The sequence below is a fragment of the Carassius carassius genome, chromosome 19 (assembly GCF_963082965.1).
Source record: "Carassius carassius chromosome 19, fCarCar2.1, whole genome shotgun sequence".
In the NCBI taxonomy this organism is placed as follows: domain Eukaryota; kingdom Metazoa; phylum Chordata; class Actinopteri; order Cypriniformes; family Cyprinidae; genus Carassius; species Carassius carassius.
The window spans coordinates 25,857,534-25,873,774 of record NC_081773.1 but is presented as its reverse complement, the minus strand read 5'-3'; the positions used below and the strand labels follow the sequence as shown (position 1 = coordinate 25,873,774).

The window sequence follows — 16,241 nt, the reverse complement described above, 5'->3', positions numbered from 1 at the left end:
ACTGCTTGTATTTGTCCATTTCTTTTACTAGATTTACAATCCTAAAAAACGACTGAGTTACTCTGACAGGCAGCTGTCAAACTCAGCTGCTCAGCAACCGGGAGTGGCGCGAAAACATCTGACAGCTGGTTTTAGCGCTTTAAATGATGGGGTAAATGAAAACACGTAATAAAATGAAAACACTATAACTGCTTTTCCTTGAGATGAGATCTTAATGCTTCTCTATTGTTTTCTACTGTATCCTTCAGGTTGTTGCTTTTAAAGAGTTGTTGTGTGAACATTTAAAATAAAATTTAATAACTATGGAATAACTGTGGAGTTTCTTTTTCCCCGTGGGTGCTCTCTCGCCTTTGGCACCAAATAACCTAGAGCCGGCCCTGCTCATAAGGCTGTGGTTCTCTCGGTTGGTTGTGCATCTTTTTCTTCCACACTTTTTTCTTCCACTCAACTTTCTGTTAACATGCTTGGATACAGCACTCTGTGAACAATCAGCTTGAATGTTTGTGGCTTACCCTCCTTGTGAAGGGTGTCAATGATTGTCTTCTGGACAAATGTCAGATCAGCAGTCTTCCCCATGATTGTGTAATGTAGTGAAGAGACCATTTTGTGTTTTGAGTTGATTTGAGTTCACAATTTGAGTTGAATTACTTAATAAATAAATGAACTTTTCCACTACATTCTAATTTATTGAGAAGCACCTGTATGCTTGTCATGTAATTTAAGGTGATATTTCACTGGACTTCAGTAGAATTATCCTTTCAATATTAGACACTATTAAACCATATTTTACAAATTGAAGCCATCACATACAGATTTATGTCATTTATTAAACAGAATGTATTGTTCTAAAGTAAGAGTAAAACAACAACAACCATGAAACACCACAAATTCCTTTATCTAAAACCCAACAAATTACACAAATAAACTAGTATTAGAAATAGACTTGATAAAGAAGCCAGATGATGGAGTATGAACTTCTAGATTCTGCATGGCAAATTATCATATATTCACCAACAAATATGTGCAAAATAGGATACCAAAATCTAACTTACTAACTGCTACACTTCAAGAACCAGAAATTCACTTAGTGTTCGTGTTCACTTCAAAGTCATGTTCACTTACTGTTCGTTTTTGCATGGTCCATTTGATGTCAGCTTCCTGTCAGTCACCGTACAAATATTAATTTCATTTATTTATAAAATGCACTGTGTGTTTAAAGACGCTCAAGACCCGCCCATTACAGCGCGAGACACGCCTTGCGCCGTCATGTGGGAGGGGCTATATGAACAGAACCAACCCCTTTTTAACAAAATTCTACGCCGAGTCTCTTCTCGGTATCGAAGGCGATTATCAATAACGTAGATCGACTCCGGGGCTCAATACGGAGAAAGGTAATTTAATCTTTCTTATAATCCATGAATGTGATTAAGGATGCTTGTGAGGTTCTGAGCGAAAGCACATTGATCATGCATCCGCGTCTTTAGCGGGGCTAACAATCACAGCGTTATTATCGACCTTCATCTAAGGTAACTTAGTCAGGTATTGTCCTTATATTCAACCCCAAAACGCACCGCATTCATCTTAGTCATGCATTAACCTCCATAGTATGAAATATAGGTCATTCCATGCAGATCTGCGACTTGCGCGTGCCAGCAGCCAAGCACGCTGCCAGAAAATATGGTTCATGCTAATGTGAAATGAGTGCCAAACTGCATTTAAGTATGCATTTCCCCATGACACCCCAGCCTTGTAAGTTGTCGTTAGTAGAGGGATTGTTTCACTGCGCAGATGACCTGTAATCATAATAATTTGTAGGCCATATAGGTGGCTCCCGTCTTTGTCTCGCGCCTGAGCACCAGAGCACGAGCGACTCGTTCCTGTAACTCTCAGCCAGCTGTTGGTTTGAGGCCAGACACTGATTCCCAGGACTAGCCAACTGTTGTCTTTATGTGATCAGAAATGAGTCCCAAAGACCACAGTATGAATGTTAATGCTTAAACTGCCCAAGTGTATGTTTATAGAGCTGCAATGACGTGCACTGTAGAGTGTATCTCATAAGAGCTGTCAAGAACATGTCCAAGTCCTATCTTTTCATTTAATTAAAATAATTAAATTTCGAAAGTGTAAGCTTTGTTTAAAAAAAAAAAAAAAAACCTTTTCATTTATGCTTATCTAGATTAAAGCATTGCATCATATTATTGGTTGTACTGAATGCAGCACTATAATTGACTATTACAGAACTTACATTAAAGAGAATTGTGTGACTGAATATTAAAGTAATGAGATAGAATGTAAAATGCATTGTGAATTTTGATGGGTAAATGAGCATATTCGTCATGAAATTGACAATGCAATGAAATGTACCAGTGGTTTTGTTGTGAAATACAATTTCATTTTACAATTTCAAAAACATTTTCATGCCAATTTGCTTAACTATCATAATCATAATGCAAAGAAAATGTCAGTCCCTTTTAAGTTAAAGTATTCATCCATTAAGATGGTTTTTGTGATGTCTTTTTCCATTTGCTTCACATTAAAGAAAAAAAAACTTAATAGAGAAACTTCCAGATATATTCTGGCAATGACAATCTGAGAGAAAGTTTTCATAAAAACCTTTCACAATCCTAAATGGACCTATAAGTCATAATGTTTGTGCTTTCTCTTTTGGATTGAATTATTTTTTAGTCTTTTAGTGTTACAGTAACTCAGTTAATTCATTGTAAATACAAAATATACCACCTCTTGCATATTAAAGATAAAGTTGTTGTTGAAATCAGTTTTTTTTTCAGACAGTCAGAATGATTATTATGTCCTAGAACCATTTGGAGAGATTTGCACAAACATGGGCTTTGGCAGGCATTTGCATTGGGTTTGGCCAGTGAATTGCATGGTTCTTTGTGCAGAAGTGCAATGTAATACCTCTAAAGGTCCAAAGGCCCTTTTTTTTGCTAGCACTCATTTCTGGCTTGCAGACACATCAGCAAACCTTGTAATCGCTGCTGAGCTGTCCTTTTCTAAATGATGTGGCACTTTTCCGTGCATCAGCTTATGTTAAAATGAGTTTGCCAATCCATGTTTCCTTTGCAATCCTGCCTAAATCTTCTATTGCCATTTAAAGAGGTTGCTGATAATCTTTTTTTAAATTTTTTTTATGATGGACGTTTAGTTGGTATGACTTTTACTAGCAATTGATAGTTGCTGGTTGATTATTGGATGCGTTTATTACCACTTCCATTCTCAGCAGTATATGAAGAGTTTTTTACCACTCAAATTAATTCTGATGTATTCAGATTGGTCAAACTGTGATTGCTTTAAGCTGGATGCCAAAATACAAATCACCTAAGAAGGTCTTAAAGTAGATTTTTCTTTTTCATTCTCTCTCACTATCTGTAACTCTTCCACACATCCTGTTTTTCCCTTTCTCCTCCTGCATCTTTCTGCCTCTTTGCAGATCATGGACCAGGAGGGAATCGCTTGAGATGGAATGTACTTGATGTGCTGCATCACCGTTGAAGGTGAGTGAGACTGTCAGCTTTCAGAAATCTAGATCAGCCTGCGTTTGAGGACTTTATGTAGCTGGATCATGCTGTGAACCGTGTTGCCTAATTCTAGTGATTTAACCTAGTTTTCAGTTTGTTTTGCCAGTTTGTCGGTTTTTGTATCATTCTGGTATTTCTGGCATGGTGAATGTTGCTCTGTTAAGGTTTTTTTTTTTTTTGGAGGCTTCTTTTGTTTAAAATTGTGCTTGAGTGTTTATTATGAGGAATTTATAATAAGAAGAATTTAGTGTATGACTTGGCATTAAAGGAATAGTGCACTCAGTGGAAGTTCTGCCATTAGTTACTCACTATTTTTTTTTTCAAATTGAAATAATGGAGGAAATATTGAAGAATTCAGAAGCTATCTTCTTAAGTCATCTTTCTTTCCTCACCTTCATGTTGTTCCAAACCAGCATGACTTTGTTCTGTAGAACATAAAATAAGATATTTTAAGATTTGTGTATAATAATCTGTTTTGGTTATTGTTGGCTTTCATTTTATTGACTAAAACTGTCTGGTTGCCGACAATCTTCAAAATTGCTTTTGTGTTCTGCAGAAGAAAGTAAGTGATAAAGGCCTGAAACAGGATGAGGTTGAGTAAATCATGACCAGTCACAAAAGGTCTGAGGTCCTGTGAATAACGACTTCAGGTTTGGTTGGTTGGTTCCTCATGCAAAGCTGTTGTATTTTAGGTTTTTGTTATAGTGTTATCATCAGTGGTCCATATTTTAGGGTAAACTATTCCTTTAATTTACATAAAAGCAGATTTTGTGTTTAAAATCTGCCAAAGAACTGCATGTTACATCTGCCTGGAGAGTATCTATTGAATTATTATGTAATATTTTATTCAGTGTTGGACATTTTGGGGATAGAATCATGAAAATGCAGGTATTTCCCCCCTAAATGATCACATGTCTCAACCGAATCGTAAAGGGATAAATAATTCAGCCAAAGATAAAAATTCTCAAGTTGTTCCAACCCTCTATGAATAAATTTTCTGCTGCACACAAAAGAATGTAAAATTTTGGGGAGAATCCATTGCTCTATGTGTTCTTAACACGATACTATGTTGTCAACTTCTTGCAGCTGCATAAGTAGAGAATAGTCGCATTCCAAGATGGAGGCCTCCAAAATGCTGCCTATGCTGAAGAAGAAGCTGGCCTTCCTGTCAGGTAAATTCCAGTAATACAAAGTATTTTGTGATGGTGTCTCATAGCGTTACAGAATATGTTTGCTGCAGGCCTCCCTCCTCTCCAGTGTAGTCCGTGATGTGAATACTCTATTCGCATTTCATGATTATATGTGACTATAGCGGTGAGCCAGAAATAAGCTGCTCTCCGATAAAACGCACCGTGCTAAGTGATGATTTGAAACCCTTCACTTGCTTTCTTGTTTGCTGTGATGGACTGCGTCTCAGGCAGCTGTTTGCTTTACACATTTGTTTCAGAGAGTGTTAGCAAGGCATTTTTGGGGGGCAAATAATTGGAAGTATTTTTATTTGATTATGAATGCAAGCTGGACTCCAAAATTCATACCAAGGATAACTAAAATTATAACAAAGTTATAGTCAACTATAACTACATGACAACTACCCCAGTGGCTCAACATGTAAAGTCCCTCAGACCTCATTTTGGACAGTCATACCACCTTTGGAAAAATGACTTTCACTTGTATGTTCTGTATCTTATTTTATATGCCTTCCAAAATTCAGTATTATCAGGGTATTTTTGTGTAAACATGGTTCTTGCTTCGAAAAAAGTCTACTGAATGCCACTTACATGTCAACAAGAACATTGGCGAAATGGACTATGAGAAGTTATTTGATTTTCTGTCATTTTGTTGACATGCACTGTGCTTCAACAGTATTTATTTTTGCACTAAATTGGATAATGAAAGCTTCTAGGAAAGCATTTCATGCTCTGTGTCCTTGAGATGCCGCATGTTCCCATAGTCAGCTCAGCATACTGTGAATTAATTGTAGGTTGCAGTGTCACGAGTCTCTACTTCTGAAATAGCTTTTTGTTCTACTTCAGTAATGTTTTTGTCAAGTCTTTTCCTTTTTGTCAGTCTTTTCCTTAAAGCCTCACACTCTGACACTCTTTTTCCATTTGTACATCATATTTGACTGGATTTTCTGCATATTTCCTGACTCGGGTCTGTTTGTTTTTCCAGGAGGCAAGGACAGGCGCAGTGGTTTGATCCTGACCATCCCACTGTGCACTGAACAGACCAGCATGGAGGAGCTCAGTGCCACCCTCGATTACCTACTGGGTATTCCCAGGTAAAACACAGCTTTGAAAACCTTTCTTGAAATGAATGTATTACTCCATTGCAAAGACTGTATATCAAGCAAGCAGCTGTCAAAGCATTGAGGGCAGAAATGGAGCATTAGTCTGATCACTGTAATTATAATGCACACTGTTACGGTATTCACACATGGAATGGAAAGTGGCCATAATTCATAGTCAGAGTGTGGTTACTTCAGAAAAATGCTTTTATTGTTTTCTCCAGACCTTTGAAGGTCTTTCAGGTTCTAAGGCTCTGGAAAGATATTGCTGTATGTTTCTTGTTACTGTATTGCTTTTTATATGAAATGAATTCTGATTGGATGAAGCATGTCCTAAACCACTGGAAGGATAATTATGAACATTTTGTATTCATACTAAGTTTCCGTGTTGTTTTGGAGCCACAGGTTACATAAAGAATAATTTTATTATAATTCTTGGGGTTGATTAATGTATTTATAGATTTTTGCTGTTGCTGCAGTTTGTTAAAATAAGTTGGCAGAAATAATTAAATTCAAACCATGAAAGTCAAAAAGTCAGATGTTTCTTCATCACTTTGTGAATTGCCATTTATTTACTATAGTTCAAAACATTTAAAGACTAAGATTTCAAACCAGTCATTGCATTTTTTTTAAAATCAAATTTATAGTATACTGTATGTAGTATGAAAATGGATATTAGAGATGGATATAAATTTTGCTTTTGATTATTAGTGTTTTTAAAGCTGAGCATTATTTGATATAAAAATAGTATAGTAAAAATTGGGACATACGTGTGTACAATTAAACATTCATTATTATTTATTAGTATAATTAAACAAAGTCTAATATTAGTTAATAACAAATGTAGTAGCAATGTATTGTACATCTTAAATTTTTTACATTTAAAAAAATTAGTTTAGGTACTTAGCATGTGCTTCATACATTAGCCATGGTAAAAATCAATCTAACACGATACCTATTGCTTTAATCTGATCTAATATAGAAGTTAAAGTTAAAGTCTGACAGTCAAGCCTCACATGACCGCTGGCAGTAACACAGTCACTGCTTCTGTACTCCCTTTTGTTTTTCAATGCTTTTATAGTGACCTTCTCCAAATTACTTTCTGGTGACATTTTTAGAGGCATTTTACAGGGTGAGTTAGCTGTTCTCTTCCCTCAAAGAATGAAAAAAAAGTGTTGTTCAACCCTAAAAAGTTTTTACAAACCAAAATAGTAAGTGTATGATTGAATTCATGTTTTTTGGAATTTGTGACTCACACAAACTCAGTTTATTCATTTTTAAAATGCCACCACAGAACAAGCAAATGAGTCTAACAACACAGCCACAGTTGAGTCATTGTAATTTATTCATTGTATGTGGACTGACTACATGTATTTATGTAACCAAATAAAATGTCATGTTTTTTGTTGCATCTCTGCAGCGAGAAGTGCAAAGCTCGCGGTTTCACGGTCATCGTCGACGGTAGGAAGTCTCAGTGGAATATAGTGAAGACTGTTGTTCTGATGTTGCAGGTAGGAAAATAGATTTTTGGCTTTTGTGTTTTGTTTTTGTTTGGTGGAAAACGGCAAGGGAGAAGTAGTTTATTTGAAACGTATGTTCTTGTTTCTTTGACATCTGCTTCTTGTTTTCTTTTCTTTTCTTTTTTTCTTCTCCACTAATGAACCCCATTTAATATTTGTGGTGATTATTAATGAGTGCTTAACTCCGCTCTAATCACTAATCACAAGTCACTTCTGAAGCAATACCTGTAAATAATGAGATTTCAGTGCTATTATGAGAAGCCCATGCGGTTATGTGTGTTGGCGGCCTTCCCTGGTTTTGTGAGGGCATTGTGTTGTTGGAAATCGTTGACTGATCTTTGTTGAACAGAATGGATGCTTGTTCTGTTCTGTTATTTTTCCGTTTATGAGACACACCACTGAATTGCTGCTGTAAACTTAGGCTTTTATTTTACATCATGACTTATTCTATGTTCCAACAAAGTCCCAAAATGTGAGTCCAGTCACAAAGTGGCCATCTTGGCAGTGCTTCTGGACAGCTATTTTCTAGGCAATAGCAATAAAGTGTTGGCGACAGTGGTATTATAAATTTAGCAGAAATTGTGCTAAAAGGCTTTCTTCAGGATGTGCCAGCTAAGACTCATGTTTTGATGTGAAAAACAGGTGGTTGGCTCTTTTAATTGAAAGGGGAGATAGTATTAATCGTTGCAATTTTATAATTTTTTTTAATGGTCCAGATCCTCTACTGTATCCAAGTCAGATTTTCGAATCCCAAAGATTAGAGGAACACAATTGAATGCTGCTTGAAGCTAAACTTGGAGATGTGTGTATGACGTTGCACAAACATGGCGATACTCTGGGCAATGCATTAGCTTCAGGCTTAGGATAAAAAATATTATTCATTATGTTTTATTGTATTGCAAACTTTAAAGTCACTATTGAATTTATTGAATATATTTCTGAAGAAAAACAATGTTTGATGAACAAAAACAAAAATCCACTTTGAATAGAATGTAGAATGTAGAATTTTATCATAAATTGCGATATTGATTTGCCAAAGAAAGCTCCTGAATCGTTCAACATGTTGAAGTGGATTTGTGTAATTTAGCTTGGACTACTGGTGGTGGAGATCGCAAAGCCTCACTCCGTTCTCTGCTAGACGTGTCCCCTGCATGACATGCAGTTTTCAGTTGAGTGTGTTGTACGTTTACTGTGTGCAGATAACTTCATTTCAACAGACCTTACAGATGTGATTTAAAAATAGAATGCAGTACTTCTATCTCTAAGCATTTTCACCATTTGTTAGCTTAAGGCACAAGAATTACCTAAATTATGAGAATTTGTCCTTCAGAGCAGGAGGTTCAGGTTCAGTAGAGTTCATCAGTGGATTTTACCTTATGTTGAGTAAACTCAAACTGAAAGGTTTGTTACATTTATCCCCTTTTATATCTGTATATCAATGATACATTGATTCATTGATTCATCACTATTGTTAATAAAAAAATAATGCTCCTCTGAGTGTGAACTGTGATTGTTTTTGTTTTTTTTCTTCTCTTTCTTAGAATGTGATCCCAGCTGAGGTCTCTCTTGTCTGTGTGGTGAAACCTGATGAATTCTGGGACAAAAAAGTGACCCATTTCTGCTTCTGGAAGGAGAAGGACAGGCTTGGCTTTGAGGTTAGTGTACTAGAGGTGTATTGTTTTGGACGGACAAAGAGCTACACCTTGACTTATCCGTGTTTGACATTAGGAATTTGGTACAAGTACACACGTACTTTGTGATCAAACATAAAAATGTAACTTTCCTCTAAAAACTTATAATTTTATGACTGGTTGCAGTGGCATGTTGAGTGAGATCTTGTGGCCTCATTGGTTGGAGGTTGGAACCCCAAATGTATACAGACACTGTCCAACAGTTTTATTTGTACATTGACCTCACAATACATATTGTCCAAAACAGGTGTACAGGAAATAGTACCTTTAAATAATCTCTAAGTTAAACATTAAAGTTGTGAGGAAAATGCCACAAAATAAACAGGATCCACTTCCAAGTTTGAACATGCTGACGTTATTGTTGGAATTTTCACATTTTAGCAATTTCAGCACTCAATTATTTAATTACACATTTTCTTTTTTGTTTTTGTACATTCAAATTTATTTCCTCTTTTAGTTGTCTCCAGCATGAGTTTCAAGGCAACAGAGTTTACTGGGCACTTTGATCCAAAAGATATAGACCTGTACATTAGGGCTGTCAACGAATATTCTAAATTCGAATATGTATTCGAATAGTTTAAAAAAACGAATTTCGAATGTGAAAATTAATATTCGAATAAAAAAAAAATGTGGAAAAAAAGGCCCGCGGTAGTAGAGGCGTGGTTGTCTGCTTTGCGAGTGGGCGTGCTAGCACGCCTGAGGGTTCAGGGACAGGTCACAGCCTCACAGGAGTCGCACTGTCTGGCACAGCATCACTGCTGAAAGTTGACGCGTCTTCATGGAGGATGCCAGCAAGTGCAATGAAAATGAGGTAAAATTGTTGACCCGCGAGATTGTTGTATGCAAGCTATTTAAGATACAGTTAGCATACCATTCGACAACTAGCAACATGAGGTCACATCTCAAAAATGTGCACCCAAATGAGCATGGCATAATGTGTGGAACTCCAGCTAAACAGTCACGTCTTGACACTTAACGTTACTTTGCATCGCCCGCCACAAGCTCTTTATCTGCAACACGACAAGAGGCCATAACGGATAAAATTATTTCGTTCATTTTTAAGGACATGAGACCGATCAGTATCGCGGATGTGGCACGCTTCGGGGAGTTCTGTCAAGCAATGGATCCGAGGTTTGATTATTTATCGTTTCATGTCAAGGAAAAGTTCCATGTTTACCACAGCACAGCTCGCTCGGAGCATTCAATGTCAGTTCTATATGCTGTAAAACTTCAATAAATATTAATAATATTTGTTTCAATCACTGAATGAAGCCTGCTATATTTGGGACAACAGTCGCGACCTTAAATTGCTTGCACAAAAATTTGTTTGTTCATTTAAACCATTATGCGCAGAGAACGTGAGGGTGAGAGAGCGTGAGGTCTGCAGTCTTGGCCATTAGTTGATTTCCTTGTTTTTGTGTAGGTAATACGTTGTCATATATTTTTAAACTTAAATAGGCTATCTATACAAGTAGTTATGTCTCTTTGTATTATTTTTGCCTGTTATTGACGTAATGCGCGTCATTGACAACATGCGCCACCAGATGTTCGAATATTCGTGTATTTTTTAGAGGGAATATTCGAACGTCATTTTTGAGCAATTTTGACAGCCCTACTGTACATAGCAAAACATAATAGATTAAACATAATCGATCCCTATAATGCCCTCGGGGTGCTTTTAACGTACATATCAATAAAGGAACGGATAGGTTTCCTGACCTGCAGTATTCTGATCCAAGTACCTCATCAACTTTCCCTCATCCTACCCTGGAGACTAAAAGCCTACAAAAGCCTGGAGGGGCACAAATGGACGCAATCGAATCTTTGATGAATAAACCTGCTATGTCGTCATTGAAAGGCTATGTCAACTGTGTTGTTAGCTAACGTAATCGACTCTAGCTGTCATTATAAATAGACAGCTACTGTACTCACAGTGCTATAGCTATACTATTATAAAATTTATGATGTCTACTGTACTCGGTGATCTGTACGGGCTATTTACAATATTATGTTTATTTAATTTCATTTCATGTCAAGAAGTCCTAAATTTTGTGTTGTTTCGCAGGTTTTATTGCAGTGAACCATTTTAGTTGTCTATAGGGGATCCTTAGGAATATGATAAAATAATTGTCCCTTAGCTTTATGGGACAATCGCGTAAATATATATTTCTGTTAAAAATAACTTATAGATTTAATATGGGCTGCTTTTGGTACTTGAAACTTTTTTTTTTTTTTTTTTCGAATAAGATGGGCACAAGGTTAAGAAGCTATTAGTTACTTAAACTAAAATGTTTTCTTTTTTTCTCTATTTTACATATATTTATATTAGGGGTGTTCACGGATAGTCGAACATTCGAATATTCGTTCTGCTCTAATTATTCGATAAATAAAAATGATATTCGAATTTCGCAAAAAAAAAAAGTTCACAATAAAACCTTATTTGGTCACTTTCTGTGATTCTCCACGGCATATTTGAAGATGTATGCAAGCAAAACATTATTAATGAATGAATAAGGGGCCGTTCACATATCGCGCCTAAAAACGCGTGGAAAACGCTAGGCGCGCCGCTTTCTCCTTTCCCAAGTGCTCTGGCAGAAGTGCTCCTGAGGCATCTGCCGTTGCTAAGCAACAATGACGCGCTCTCTCCATGAAGACACGGAAATTTCAGCAAAGGATAAATGGATTTGCAGCACAAAAAAACGCTTTCAGTGGCTGGCTACTAAATCTATTTCAAAATGGCAATCCATATACAGCTGTGATCAGCTGTTCCTTCATCTTGGCTGAGCTTTCAACTTTGTTAAGGGAAAGGATGAAGCTGAATGTTTAGTTCTTATCACATGACCTGCGGTGTGCTTGCGGCATTCTGAAATGTTGATGTTTTTAACTCGATGCGGTGCGGACGCGCCTGAAAAAAAACGGGCGTGTCGCACGCGTCGCTTCCATTATGAGCATGTATACCGCGCGCCTACATTGGAAATAACGAACTTGAGCGCGCAAAAGACGCGATATGTGAACGGCCCCTAAGAACTGCGGTCTTCTACAATACTTCAAATATGCCGTGGAGAATCACAGAAAGTGACCAAATTCAAGAACATTGTTGCGGCATCTCTCAAGCAACGAATAAACACCGCTAACTTGGAGAATGCAGTGAAATCTCCTCTTCTCGCGTCCACCCTAGACCCTCTGCACAAACAACTCAGGTTTCTCGATGAAAACATGAGAGAAGTAAGAAAAAAAATTATCAGAAAATTTTCCTTGATGCGAGTGTTGCAGAAGCAGCCGCCGTCACCAACGATGAAGAGGATGCAATGCCCACTCGTCGGAAAAGTCTGAGCCAGTTCTTCAGTGATGATTACAGAGAGTCCAGCCGAGACGAGTGGGAACAGTTCTTGCTGGAGCCATGTATTCCACCAGATGAGGATCCCATTCAGTGGTGAAATGAAAATGCGAAGCGCTTCACAAAACTCCTTCGCTTAGCACACCGTTATTTGTGAGTCCTGCCAACGTCTGTGCCGTCAGAGCGCGTTTTCTCCGCAGCCGGCCTTATTGTTAACAGACTAAGGAGCCGACTTTTCCCCGATCATGTTTACATGCCTGTGTTTCTTAACAAGAACATGTAAAACAACAGAAAAAAAGCAAAAAAGATTTGCTGACAGTTTAAAAGTTTCAAAGTTAAGTGTAGGCTATGTTCTACAATAGCCTAATTGCTGCAAGCTGCTTTACGTTTTTTCTTTTTTCACTTTTTTTTTTTTTTTTTTTAATCTGTACTTTTGTTTGTTTGCACGCATTGTTAAAGGTTTTCAGCTACAAAACACGATGTGTGATGTTCAAGCTTATTGTGTGTAAGCTTGTTCAAAATGACGGAAACAATAAATGTTGCTGAAAAATAACGTCTGTCTCATTAAACTTAATTTAAATAAACGAATATTCCAATATTTGTTTTTTGTGAGCTCAAATATTCGAATGTGATATTTGCGGAAAACGCCCATCCCTAATTTATATGAATATATAGTACAATAATTAACATTTATTATTATTATTATTATTATTACTTACAATAAAAATGCCTGCTTAGGTTTTTCAAAATGGTCTTAATAGTATTGGTATTTTTTATGCATGTATTTAGTTAAATTTTTATTGGTGCATCCCTAAAGAGTAGTACATTTATGTAGTAAGTGTAAATTAAATCACTATATAAGGGACTGTTTCAAATGGGTTGGTTTGATGAGGATCACTTTAATAGACATCATAGATAAATTTAATAGATAATATTTCATTAACTCTCCTGTAATATCATAAATTTTTCTAGAAACTTGGCCATGAAGACAACGGGTGAAGTTGGTAGTCTGTGGTGTTTGTGTTGAATGGGTAGCCCTCCGGCATGCCCTTTAGGAGCAGACAGTGGGGCTGTATGTGAATGTAACCGTAACATGATCGTGCAGATGTGCATAGTATGTACACTGATGAGACCTGGCCTTGAACCGCACACTCATTTGTCAGGCTGTCTTGCTCTATGCCCTCACTGGGCATGAACCAATAATGCCATGTTGCCTGGAAACCATCACACAGATCCTGCCAAGAGCTGGATGACGTGTTTTGTAGGACAGTTGAACCACTGTCTCCTAAATAGAAACCTCTGTATGTGTATGTTTGTTGGGGTCATTGTGTTGTTTGTGCTGTGATCTGGGCCCGCAGGCCCCTCTAGCAGCCTACAGCTAACAGATGGCACAGTTTTGGCTGAATGGAGGTCAGTGTATCAGCATTAGGAAGTGGAGGCTTGAATACGGAGACTAGTGAAAACAGTCATTACCATACTCTTGACCTGCTTGAGGATCCATATTGAATGGGGTTTTGTACATGCGGCCGCTCGCTGAGGTGCACAAGGACCGTACGCTCCACATTAATCATTCTGCCCAAAATCCTCTTCATCACTGATGCTTGGCCAGGCATAAATGAGCATATGGGAAGGGAAAGACCCAGAGGCCTTATTAAATAAGTGGATCCTCTTTCACTGCCACTTAGGGTCCATATGACCATCTGTTACTGGACACATTTTTTATGCTTATTATTGCAGATTTTTCTTTCCTTTAAGGAGTTCAAAATGCTGATGCTGAGATTCACTTTCCTTTAAAACAAAGGGAGTTGATGGTGATTGAGTGATATCAAAGAGGTCTGTGATACCTGGAATATGCTGTCTGGGAGAATTTTAGATTTTTGATTCATAAGTTGCTTGCTGAAAGAGCAAGGCTTTCAGTGACAAAAAGCTGCTTTTTCAGCCAGTTTTGACATCTTATAGACATCTGCTCACAGAGGCTTAGTGGATCCTGCTAACCAGCCAAATCTTAACCCATTGATTTATTGACAAGGTCAGTTTTGACATTTTGAATCGCATTGCATTAGCTGATGACTGTATTTGTAGCCATTGAGAGTAAATACAACTTAAAAAAAAGTTTTTGGGATCATTTGTTTAGATTCATTTAAAGCTTTTGTGTAAAATTAATTTTAAGCTTTATTGCTGTAATACATCAATGCACATTATATCATCTACCCTGCTCAGTAAATATTTTATTTTAGCTTAGCTTAGCATTATTACTCTGGTGTTATTTCTCATTAGAAGCAACTTAACTAAACACTACTGTTGAAATGTTTTGGGTCAGTAAGATTTTTGTTTTTTGTTTTCAAAGATGTCTCTTGTTATTAACAAAGCTGCAGTTATTTGATGCTGTATAAATACTAATATTGTAATATATTTTTACAATATAAGATTGCCTTTTCTATTTAAATGCATTTTAAAATGTGATGGCAAAGCTGAATTGTCATCCATTAGTCCAGTCTTCAGTGTCACGGGATATTGTTAAAAACAATTTGTATGTTTTATATATATATATATATATATATATGTGTGTGTATGTGTGTTAAAACTGATACTTTTTTTTTCTTGCAGAATTCTTGAAATAAATGAATAATAACAGCATGTATTTGAACAGTAACTTTTTCGAACATTACAAATATCTTTACTTTTGATCAATTTAATGTGTCCTTGCTGAAATGAAAGAACTAATAATGTAATAATAATAATCTTACAGACCCCAAAATTTAGGATTAAAAAAAAAGAATTCCACTCCTGTCTTATGCACCTGAGAGTGCAGCATTTTTCTTCATCTGTTTTTGCTTGTGCTTTTTAAAAATTATATAATTGAAAGGTAACCAGAACGCAAGCTCCTTTAGGGGACTGTATTGATTGGAGAGCTTTAGCAGACGCAGGGTTTAATCTCCTCCAGCTAACCTTGCAGATGTGAAAGCACCGCTGGCACACGTCCAAGCTGTTGCGTCCCTGCACTCAGGGTCACTGTGTGTGAGGAGGATTTCAAAGAGCACACATTACTTTGATTAAATAGACAGATTAAAAGTTTGGTGAGCAGATGGTTTTTAAAAGGCATAGTACACCCCAAAATTGAAAATGGTGATTTATGTTATTATATTTTCTTTCTGACATATTAGTTCAGATTGACCACAGATGTCAAGACCCAAGAAGTCTTCTGAAATCAAATGACCACTTTGTGTGATCATTTCACTAAGAATTTTCTCCTCTTAAATCTTATTCCCCACACTTTGTCTAGTTACAATATATGCAAGAATCAATGGTGTCAATGACACCAAACCTGCTGTTAAACTTTTAATGCCTTTATTGAAAAATAACAAAACGGATAAGAAAAATATGACTGTGATTTGAGTTAAAGAGTATCACGGACTCTGTTCATCACACAGTTAATGGATGATTTCAAATAGATATTGAAGAAATAATGTGGACTTATTAAGGGTGCTTTATTGGTTTGTTTAGTTATTGTTTCTTTTTATTTTGATGAAAAAAATAACTGCTTACAGATTTGGCATGTGAGTGGTGGCAGCATCGTTATTTTTGAGGGATCTTTTCCTTTCCTTTTTAAGTCATTTAAGAAAGTTGTTGGATTTTTTTTCTTTAGTTTTCAGTCTTTTTTATTTTGTCTGCACGCCTTCCATCTGTGGATTTGCACTGATGTCATGGCAGAAGGAGATAAGACGAAATACAGTTCAAAAGCTTTTATGCTCAAACTGCATTTAGTATCTGCTATGGAAAACTCACAGCTCAAAACAAGGCTTTTTTTACTGTTCGAGAGAATTTGTGAAACTGACATGAAACCAACCTCACTGTGACTCATACTTG

At 36.7% G+C, this 16,241-nt stretch overlaps 1 protein-coding gene across 1 annotated transcript in view; it reads left to right on the top strand.

Moving 5' to 3' along the window:
• Positions 1–1,253: 1,253 nt before the first annotated feature.
• The window catches only part of LOC132095473 (SEC14 domain and spectrin repeat-containing protein 1-like), a 38,074-nt gene continuing 23,086 nt past the window's right edge, over positions 1,254–16,241 (top strand). Inside the window, exons 1-6 of the mRNA XM_059500513.1 lie at positions 1,254–1,391; positions 3,452–3,515; positions 4,626–4,711; positions 5,712–5,820; positions 7,247–7,337; positions 8,888–9,001. Of these exons, the coding sequence (XP_059356496.1) occupies positions 4,657–4,711; positions 5,712–5,820; positions 7,247–7,337; positions 8,888–9,001 (369 nt within the window). The 5' untranslated portion in view covers positions 1,254–1,391; positions 3,452–3,515; positions 4,626–4,656. The remainder of the gene's footprint in view (positions 1,392–3,451; positions 3,516–4,625; positions 4,712–5,711; positions 5,821–7,246; positions 7,338–8,887; positions 9,002–16,241) is intronic.